At 40.8% G+C, this 11,295-nt stretch overlaps 1 protein-coding gene across 1 annotated transcript; it reads right to left on the reverse strand.

Moving 5' to 3' along the window:
* Nucleotides 1-5: 5 nt before the first annotated feature.
* On the reverse strand, nucleotides 6-11,193 carry reep1 (receptor accessory protein 1). Its single transcript, XM_050062053.1, has 8 exons — nucleotides 10,904-11,193; nucleotides 8,719-8,791; nucleotides 8,154-8,230; nucleotides 7,910-8,030; nucleotides 7,393-7,506; nucleotides 6,805-6,967; nucleotides 4,173-4,438; nucleotides 6-2,900 (listed from the first exon to the last, which is right to left on the reverse strand). Exons 1-8 carry the CDS (start codon nucleotides 11,080-11,082, stop codon nucleotides 2,829-2,831), a joined length of 1,065 nt encoding a protein of 354 aa, XP_049918010.1. The 5' UTR covers nucleotides 11,083-11,193; the 3' UTR covers nucleotides 6-2,828.
* Between the last annotated feature and the right edge of the window lie 102 nt (nucleotides 11,194-11,295).

Below are 11,295 nucleotides of genomic sequence, written 5' to 3' on the forward strand. Positions count from 1 at the left end.
ATCAACACACAAAGTTTTGCTTCATATTTAATGGCTGTAAATCGATTTAAACAGAAATATTTAACCTAGTAGAACGATAAATTGACAGCCATGGACCATCATGTCATCATTTCACTGCTTTTTGCTTTTTGTTCAGGTTGAAATTTAAGTAATTTGACATTCTGGCCTGCCAGAACAAAATTTCTTAGGATAATTTAAGTGGTTTTTAGTCATGAATAAAGTCAAAGTGGTTAATTTATCGGTAAATAAGACATTATTTATATATATGTAAAGCCAACATAGATAACATTTCATATTCTTTCTACAAAGCAACAAAAAATGACAACATAATTCATCGTTTACCAGCAAGGCATCCGAACAAAATCATTCAAGAAATCCAATTTTCATACAAATCATAACAAACATCATGCAATGATGAGTTCATCAGTCTACGCACAAGTATACAAATCTGCTACTTAGCAACATGGTTTTTTTTTCTCCATTTTACTTTGCATGAATTTTAACAGAAGGAAATCACCTCCAGCACTAACACTGATACTACTAACGCTGAACACACATACTCTGATTTTTCCTGTTTCTTTTTTTCTCACCATTTATCCAGTAAAAGGACATTTCATGTGCATAACAAGTGTATCTACAACATCAGAGTGATGGACGTGTAAACAGAACAGTTGTACCTGAGAAGCTTTTGTTTCAAACTTCAGACCACCCTAAATGATACAGATACAATGATGGAAATTATAAGTCTACAGCAGGAGTCCACCCGTCAACAACCAACACAGTGATACTTTGTGTAAAATGTCGCTATGATTCAGGCTCAGTGAATTAAGTACAGGATGGAAACATACAGTGTATCACCATGCAATATTAACTTAGATTTAAGTTTGTAAACCTGCAAACCGACAAACTCCCTCTAATGAATTCCTAAAAAAAAGTAGAAGGTAAGATCGTTGGGTTTAGTGTTGCTCAGTTAACAGCAGAGCACTACACAGTGATTTCAAACATGGAAAAAGAACCATGTTTAGATACAGTAAGTATTTATTCATGTTATAGTCTATCTCTGCTACAGCTGAAAAGTAACATACACCGATCAGCCGCAACATTAAAACCACTGACAGGTGAAGTGAATAACATTGATTATCTTGTCACGGTGCAATGTTCTGCTTGGAAACCTTGGGTCCTGACATTCAAGCGGATGCAACTTGACATATACCGAAACACCAGTGCAGACCAAGTGTACCCTGTCAAGGAAACTTTACCCCCCCAATGGCAGTGCCCCCCAGCAGGACAGTGTGTCATGCCACACTGCAAACATTGCTCAGGAATGACCCGAGGGATGTGACAAAGAGCTCAAGGCATCAACCTAGCTTTCAAATTCCCCAGATCCCAGTCTGATCGATCATCTGTGGGATATGCCGGTACCCCACCTGGCAACCAACAGGACTCAAGGGATCAGACCATGTCTCGACTGGTCAGAGGTCCCACAGTGGATCAGACTTGGTTCTGACCTATCGAGGCATGGACATAGGACCTCTGGAGCACTGGCATGTCCCTTGAGTGCTCGATCAGGTCGGGATCTGGGGAATCTGAAGGCTAGGTCGACGCCTCGAGCTCTTTGTCACATTCCTTGAGCACTGCCATCTGCGTTTGGCATTGCCATGTGGGAGTATACTTCATCTGCAACGGTGTTTGGGTGAGTTGTGAATGTCAAGTTGCATCCACATGAACGCCAGGACTCAGTTTCCCAGCACAACATTGCATGAGATGATAACTGCTATTCACTTCACCTGTCAGTGGTTTTAATGTTGTGCCTGATCGGCCTCAAATTGCCAAATAAATTGTCAATTAAATGACAAAACATGCTCACAAACTGAACAGTAGATTGTCAAAAACAGTCTGCTCCATTGAGGAAAACTCTTGCAGTAGTGATTTCATTTTTCTGTGTTGCGAAAGCTATGACTTGTCACACAAGTAATTATTTCTTTACCACAGAAGAACAGAGCAATAACAATAAAGTTATTATAGTTGATAATATTCAGCTACTAATTTAATCTGATTTTTGGCCATTTCAGAGTACTGAGGGCAGTAATTTAATATTCTAAACATAGTGCAAAATGATTGTTTAATGAGAACATAGTTGTGTAATAAATTCTTATGTGTGGAGACATTTTAGATTTCTGCTATGTCTTTCTTTAAGGCTTTAATAGAGAGGTAAATAACAGAATATTGTCTGCCACTGCTGTCTGACTCTTCATGATCACAAAAGGTAGGTTGTCTCATCTAAGAATATGTTTTTAGGTGATTTCTGAATACCTTAATGTGATAATCAGTGCAGATTCAGCTACTCACAGATATTTCTCCAGAGGAGATTAAATGGGGGTAAAAACAGCAACGCCTTTTCTTTTGATCCTTGGCTTTTCACACATTCTCTAACAGTGACAGTGACAGTACATTCTGTTGAATAACAGTGGACTAATGACTGGGAAGACACGCATGCGATTGCCTACCCCAACCTGATACATAAAAACAATCAAATCAGAATGATGAAGAACACACAAACTGTACATAAATACATATTCAATAACCCACTAACTCAAAGTGTCTATCAGCATGGAGCCCATTCATTCATTTGTACTATCTCAGTGTCACAAACCTCACTGTTTTTAAATCATGAGCCATGAGATACTGTGTATATATAGAGGGGTCATCATAGGTCACTTTGGTAATACCTTATTCCAAAGCAAGGCTGCTTCAGTCATGTAGCTTTTGGCCATTCAGTGTTTTCACTTCTTGCAGCAAAGGCAGCTGGAGGAGTCTTTAGGACAGTTTCACATGGCTTCATTGTTTGAAGAAAGAGCACTCCTGGATCTTGTGAGAGGCCTTAAGACTTTAAGAGGAGGCTAGAAGGGAGGACAGATGAGGATAAAAGCAAAAAGGGACATGGAGTTTAGTCAGCTAATAGCTACAACAAGTTGCACATTATTTAAAGGAGACCTCGTGTTATTTTGTATTTTTCTTATTGTCAACAAATCCCAGGGTCCATAGACCAAAATTAACAAGTCTGTCTCTGAAGACTAGCTGACCTCCACATGCTGTCTGCGAATTAAGTGTCTGTGTCCAAAACCCGCCGGTTCCTACTGAAGACATACATTGTGAATTATTGTATAGTTAAGTCACTATAGCAACATAAATTGGTACTGAAAATACCATAAATAAATGATGGAATTATAACTGTTGATGATTGAAGTACATCCAAGGGTCAGTCTATTGACTCTGACTCTCTGAGGGAGGAGTTGAAAAGCTGTGAAGTTGCTGGGCATTGTAGTTTTTTGGAAATATTGTTAAAACGGGAGTGACTAGTATTTGTCAGGGACTATTTTCAGCTGTGGAATGATACATATTTGGTCCTCCACTGAATATTGATGATAGCAACATCCTCTATGTAGTTCTGATATGAATAACTACAGTGCACATGTTAATTGTGATGACGTAACATGTCACCCAGTGCGACAGTGTGGCTTACTGATGTGTTTTTAGTAGTCTTTGGACAACAAGATGTCTTTGGCACCAAGGAATAAACTATACCAGGCTTTGGCCACACAGACAATACCTATCAAAATGATCAATTAATTGTTGGTTTTGTTTATTTTTTATTGGGATTTGTTGACCATCAGAAGAAAAAAAAAAAATATGCAGGTGTGTCCTTCACTATCACCATGCCAAACAAACTGATATTAGATATTGAAATACACTAAAAAACACCCATTCATTCCAGGGACTGATTATCCACAAAGATCACATCAAAAGTAGAAGTTATTATGAGGGGTGAAATACGCTGTAAGGTGATCCATGTAAATCCGTCAGCCATGTTTGGACTTATTTTCATGCCTCATTTCCAAACAAGTGAGAAACTGCAATCATGCAAAAGCAATATCACACATTCATTTGAACGAAACAATGATTCCACTAAGAAGTCAATACATGGTTCAGCTTCATCAGTGCAGAAATCCTGTTGGCGGCCAGACTCTCCACAGTTGCAGAAGAACTTAACCATGATGATTTATTTAGCTACACAGCAGCAGGAATTAGTGAATCGGTGGGTGAATCACCACTCTCAAGGGGCAGTTAGGATCAGGCAGCAGCTGAGCAGCCACGTGGACGAGGCAGTGTACCTCAGGAGCCTTCCTCTTAATCAGCCTGAGCTGTGGAGAGCTTGATGCTTCCTGCACCCCTTTGCCCACCTCCTCAGCCTGCTCCGGAACTGGAGGAGGAGAGGGGGGTGGAGAGGGTGTGGGGGGTGGGGAGGACTTGGGTGTCAGTGAGGGCGTAACGGGTGCGGACTCAGACTCAGAGGGTGAAATGGTCTGGGACGGCAACTCCTTGGAGTCCCAGCGGTCCAACCCCAACACCTCATACTCAGTCATGTCAAAATCCTGTCCTGTACCGTGAGAGAAGGTCGGTGGAGAGGATGAGCAACGCGTAAATCCTGTCGCTGGTCTATTAAATTGAAAGCCAAATACCCTTTGTGTAATTGCTGTAGAGTGGCATCTGATTTTAGTCAGCAGGGATTACGAAAGTTCATATTATAATGCATTACCATTCTGCAGACCACAGAGCAGAGGCCAAATAGGACGTTATGATAAATGGGAGCCAATTTGTTGCAGCACTAACAAGCCTCTGTCTTATTATATGTCTCTGTTTAGTTTCCGCAGAATTATGTCCACTCAGGCCAATGTTTTTTTGTCATATGAAGCAATGACAGGAGCAGACAGCTGAAACATATGTTTGACAATATTGTTCAAACATCACAGTAGTGTTCGAGGACAACATTTGTGATATAATATATTTTTCATATTGTCAACAAATCCCTTAAAAAGACCAAAACCAACAATAACTCGAGACTTGCACCTTTTTTTCTGTACTATAAACCTCCATTGTTGTCCAAAAACTATATAAAAACACATCAGTGAACCACAATGTTGCACTGAATGATGTGTTCCTAGATTACAATGAACATGGGCACTGTGGTTTTTTTACGCACTGAAGCACGAAGTGTGCATTAACCCGCTGCTGTAAATAGCCTCCAAAAAATACACTGTTCATTATTGTTTTAGCAGTGTTTCCTGAAAGTGCAGTGTCCAGCAGTTCTAGAAAATTACTGAGCTTTTTTTAAAAATGAAATATACTTGCCACCTGTGTTTAAAGCTACACCATGCAGGAATTTTCGGCTTCTGTTTGCTAGCGAAAGTGGAAACCAATGCAAGACTCGCAGCATTTGCGTTTTTTTTTTCAGTGCTGTGTCTGGGTTTTTGTAGCTTCCTCTTGGATGCCTATTGCTTACGGTCTGGAATCTGGTCGTTATCTTTTTATAAAGTCTCGACCTCCCCTGCGCACTGTGCCAAGGAACGTCCCAGGCACAGCAAAAATACATGCAGAGGGAAGAGTCTCTGCAAATAAATACAGGTCACACACTTTAATGGGGTCATAAGTGTTGCTTGAGTACGTTCACATGCACAAAATATTCAGTTTAGGCCCTTATTCTGAAAAGACAATATTCCTACTAAACTCTTTACATGGCTAATGGCATGAATAGTCCACTAATATTCCCGTTTACATGCAGCCTCCTTTTTCAAAACTTCACCAGTTACGGTCTTGTTCAACCATTCAAACACAGCCTCCCTCTTTCATTAGCAGTGTGTCGCAAACTACTGTAAAATCCCAGTTGAGATGCATAATCTGAATGTGCTGTATAGATGTCAAGAGAATACTCCTAAAACTTGAATAATACTGGCATATTACACATGCCTTAGTCAGAAAATGTTCCAAACGAAAATATCCAAATGAAATACGCACCTATCAAATTTAGAATATTGTCATGTTCGGAATAATAGTGGAATATTAGTGTGTGTGTGTATACGTAGTCATTGAGAAGGATTACTTTTGTATGAGTGTATACAGTGCCTTTTAGGAAAATCCTGCATAGTATACCTTTACATATATATATATATATATACGTCTTCTGTGGGAACCAGTGGGCTGAGAGCCACAGGCAGGGTGTAGAAGACAGTAAGTACTTAAGGATGGACTCAAACATGGTTTTGGTCTCTTAATGGGACTTGTTAACAATAAAAAATATAAACTAACACCAGACTTTTCCTTTAAATTATGGAGAACCCATAATTGAGTGTGGCCATAAAATGACAGCAGTTATGTTAAGAATATTCTCAGATATTAACAGAAGCAGTCTCAGTTCCTTGTATAATTAAAGGGTTAGTTGTGTCCTAACTGTGCAGCTATTCCTGTCCAACGTAAACAGCAGTGTCTAAATGTTATGTCTGAATTCCATCTACAAAGGAATAATTATTTGCCGATTAAAAAAAAACATGACACCCGATCCAGACTGAAACAAACAACAACTGTTTCCACATGATGTTAAAGTAGGAACAAATCCCCCCAGCTACATGTGAGTTTTATCACAGGGTGTTGAGCCTGGCAGCCCTGTGAGGCCTGACCTGCTCCAAACAGGAAGGCAGAACTAAAGTTAGGGGGCCACTCAGGAAAACAGGGGTCCTAAACAATATCTGCTAGCTTAAATAAGCTTTTACAGGAAGACAGAAATCTACATGATAATCTATTTTACACAAACAAACCAGGCGCTGCTGTTGTATTAGAATCCCACTATTACAGCTATTGTTCTCAACACCACAACAGAAAATTCAATACGCCTGTTTAACACTAATAGCTTGTTGGATCCAGTCAGTCTCTATAGAGGCTTGTACTTTTCTGTGCTCTGTGTCTGCTCACCCTTGTTGTAGCTCTCCGACTTGCTGCGCATCATAGATCGGGTCCGATGCTGTGCTGCTGCAGGTTGCGTAGTGCCAGGGGCGGTGTTATCGGGGTCAGACTGATAGGAAGACAGATCCTGCATGCTGAAACTCCTCAGCCTGTCTGACAGGACCCCTTGGCTCTACAACAGGTAACACCAGGGTTTCATTTTAGAGTTGGCAGCAATGTGTGACAGTTTGAGCATAGATCATCTTCAAGGGCTTAAATAATTTGATGCCAACATTCAATAAGCCTACTTTGATATGTGAATCACAAACAATGTACCAGGCTTGATACGCTTATACACATTCATATAGATTTCGGGGGGTCACAGGGGACACATCTCCTTCGGTATTCATGACGTGTGCATGTAGCAGAGGACTTACACCATAAATTGATGCAGGAAATTAGCTGTTTGATGCTTAACATTTTCTGGCAGGGGACCCCTAGACCCCCCTGTTTCATGTGTCCCCTCCAGTGTTGAAACGAAACCTACGCCCTTGTAAACAATGACCCTCCACCCTAACCCCAGGTCAACACAAAGCAAATATCCAGCGTCTGCATTACCTTTGTTGCAGCCATGACTGCAGCTGTGGCGGCAACATTCAGCCCTTTTCTCCCAAAATGCACCAATGTGTCATAGCTTTTGTCCTTCGCTTGGCAGATATACTCATCAATGTCCTGAAACAAGCACACAAAAAAAAATAACATGAACTTTGTGTCTCTTGTAATTAATATGTCACTCTTATTTTACAGCATGTTGACAGGTATTTCTCATATTGCTTGATTACATCATTAATCTAACGTGTTTCCTGAGTCATCCACAGAGGAAAAAGGAAAAGAGAAAGGGAGGATCACCAGGACACTTCCTTTCTCCTGACCTGTGAACACATCTTTAACAGCTAATGTGGAAAACTGAATTGGCACAAAGGCACTTTTTGTTCTTTGCACAGCTGCAAAGCTCAAATTCTATTAGTGACAAAAAACACAGACTGACTTAAACTGAATGTTTTCACCTCAGCCTTTCCTTGAACTGCACCAGCAGGAAAAAAGGGAAGGAACAACGAAAGGAAGGGATTTTCACCTTTTCTTTTGAGGAAAGCGTGGGATGAACAAACTTCCTGTATAGCACACTGGAGCCTTTAGTGTAAGGGGACAGCAGCCACACCACAAAGGCTATCTTCAGTTCATAGTAGAAAGGAATCCTGCAATGGAGACACAAAATGATGGAGCTACTGGTACAACAAAGCATAAAGCTTTACATCCCAGTATGTGATTGGGACACATACTATTTAATAAATCAACATTAAATATCCGAAGTGACTTACCAGCAAAGAAACATATCTGTAAACACTTCCACAGCAGTGAACAGGGCAAATATGATCCAGTACATCATCCATTTTACCTGCAATGTAACACAGCGGTTAAAGACAGTTACAGTAGCTGCAGAATCATATTTATGAAGACAACCCTGCATGATATCATCTTGTAACTAAAATACAAATAAGAAATGTATGACATGGAGAAACTTCTCTTTTCTCTTCTCTCAGATTTTGTATCGATAAGTGTTGTAAGTATTGGTCCAAATGGTTATTACACATGAATGTGGAAGATAAATGTCATTACAATTAGTCATTTTCATTCCCTTTAGAGGCTAGATGGACAGAGACTGATACCTCATGTGATGCCCTGTTAGTGTTTTCCTTTTATGCCTCTCTTTCTTCCTTGGACTATTGGGAAAGTAACCTTTGACACAAAGCCAACTACTGATAACATATGAGCTGTAATGTATTACCCTTGTTAACCTCTTTGTTCAGTTCTGTGCATTTTTGTTCCACTAAAACAAAAGCTACACAAATAAACTATTCATAATAATACAAATGATATACTCACATATTCTTTCACATCTTTCGACTTCACAGCTTTATAAGATGAGTATGCAGGATATAGTGTACCAAACACGAGTCTGGAAGAGAGGAAATGTGCACATCAAGTCCAGAAACAAAACATTTAACAATTCAGTCCAACACATATTTCAAGCGAACACAAAAACACATCAAATCAAGACATTTTAAATGTAATAAATAACAATTAAGGACAACATATTACGGCAGAGATTTCAAATTATACGCTTGACCTGGGCTAACATGTTAAATGTATTTCTTTGTCTTGAGAAATCCTTGTAAAATATCTGGAAATAGTTTGTTATAGTGTATACATTTATACATTTTTTGCCCATGAGCCTCGGCCTATATGTAAATGGGTCACTGAACAGGTCTAACAGGTACTGGCCAAAGGGCCATTGGCCTTCACCTGTAAAATGTCACAAAACCGACCGGTTAGAGACTCAAAATGAGCACAAAGAGACACAAAAAGACCACACAGAGACACAAAATGAGCAAAGGGCATAGAAAATTACCTCAAAGAAGGAAAAAAAACCCCCTCACAATATGACCTCAGAGACAAAAAACAACCCCCCCTCACAATATGACCTCAGAGACAAAAAACAACCCCACCCAATTACTAGACTAAAAATGACTACAATGGGACACAACACAACCAAAAGAAAAGAACAAAAAATGGCCTGAGAGATACACTAAGTGGCGAGACACAAAACAACCACAAAGACATACAGAGACACGCAAAAAAAGAGGCAAAACCACTGCAAAATCAGTGTGTCTTGCTCCTGTGTATGACAGGTGGCGGTGCCTTTGCATATCTGTGCCCAGGGATCCACTGTCTCACAATCCGCCCATGCCAACATAACTTAACCGATGAACTGCTTGTCAGGTGAGATAAAGATAAAACAGGGAACAGCTTGTCCCTTCTAGAAAGAAACTAAATCAGCCATGCTTGAGGTTAGATTTTGCCTTGGCTGATTTAAGCAGTTCAGGTGATAAACATGATGTAAAATTAGCTTCCATGTGTTTTCTTCCTTTCCTTTATATTTCTATTCCTGTGTGGGACACCTGTGCTGCTGGGTGCCCTGACAGAGACGGCACCCTGTTGAAATGCTACAGCCAGGCAACAGCTGTGAGTAGGACCTGATCATGTTACTGACCCACATCATGTTGCACCTCTCCGTCCAGTCCAGCTAACTGTGCTCTGACAGAGTTAAGACACAAGGACACTAAAAATAACCAGATCATCTGTAGGAGACAACTGAACCTTTCTGTTGCAGACTGGACCCAAAATGACCCACTTAACCAGGTTGTGCACAGCCAGGGCTGAGGCAGCTTCATCCATGTAACAAGATCTAGTAATCTAAATTTAATTGCTTCACTATTTTGAGGTTGGGCCTGCTGCTGTTGGTGTACTCCACTCCACACGCTCTGCAATGGCGCTGATTCATACTTTGTGCAGGTTAAAAATAACCATAAGTTACTGTAATAAACCTCGTCCTATTATTTAAAGATTCAAATTCCTAGCTTTAAGGGAATGCATCGTGTTTTGTGCATACGTCTTCAATAATCAATAACTCTTGCATTGTAACCTGAGAAGGATGACCCATCCCTTTTGTTTTTTCCAATATGGGACATCAACAGAGAATATAGCTCCACTCAAAGACCGCTCCTGTTTCAGTCACCTCGCCGCTCAGTGACATTTAGCTCTCTGCCACTGAAAGACGCCTCTGATTTTCTGGATCTGACTCATATAGTCATAACGTGGATGATAATAGATTATTCAGCCAATCACGTCACCTCTTTGTCCGTAATCATAAAGGGGTATTTGATAAACACAAAGAGTGCCAGGCTGCTGAGCGCTGTTCAGAAACACACAAGGTCCACACAGGCCTGGCTCAGCATTCCTGCTGCTGAAATTGCAAAGTACAACCCTGTGGATTTTGGACTGTTTTTCCAAGCAAAAAATAAATAAATAATAGCCAGGCGTCTGCTCTCCGTGCACACTGACGTCTGCTTCTGATTATATATTAGACAATTTGCGGGGGCTTGTAAAGCGCGCCGCTCCTGCACCGTCAATGAGCGGCTCAAATACCCGCATTAACCGGGAGCAGCTATTTAATATTAACCCACTTTATGACAGAGCATATGGAAAGAAATAATAAAAAATGACTTACACCACAAGTCTAGAGATGATCCAGGAGACCATTGCGCTGGAAAGGCGACAGGACGCGCTGTCTGCGGGGAGGAGTTTCCTCCAGATGACAGGCGCGTCCAGGCGGCTGCGTCTGGACGCACACAGGCGGCAACGTGATGCAGGATAAACAGTGAGCGGCGGAATGTAACCCTTATCCATAGATGGCAGTGTTGCATTGCAAAGACGACACGGACACTCGGCATGTCTGCTGGGTAAACAGGAGGCTGCCTGGTCAAAGTGTGTTCAGATGTTTTTAGCATTACCTGATTAACCTGTTGGGCCCCTTATTAACACCCTGCCCCCCTTTCCCTTTGCACAGAGTGTACCCTGCCCCCCTTAGATTCCCTTAAAGTACAGACCACCAGCAAACAT

This window comes from Epinephelus moara, chromosome 14 (assembly GCF_006386435.1).
Source record: "Epinephelus moara isolate mb chromosome 14, YSFRI_EMoa_1.0, whole genome shotgun sequence".
Lineage (NCBI taxonomy): Eukaryota > Metazoa > Chordata > Actinopteri > Perciformes > Serranidae > Epinephelus > Epinephelus moara.

Excerpts from the sequence above, each read along its gene's own strand:
- reep1 (XM_050062053.1), bottom strand. The coding sequence starts at position 11,082 with ATGGATAAGGGTTACATTCCGCCGCTCACTGTTTATCCTGCATCACGT. Across the intron at positions 8,792-10,903 it reads ATCATCTCTAGACTTGTGGT|ACTCGTGTTTGGTACACTAT; the intron begins GTAAGTCATTTT and ends CCTCTCTTCCAG. Across the intron at positions 2,901-4,172 it reads TTAAGAGGAAGGCTCCTGAG|CCTCCTCTTAAAGTCTTAAG; the intron begins GTACACTGCCTC and ends CCTCCCTTCTAG.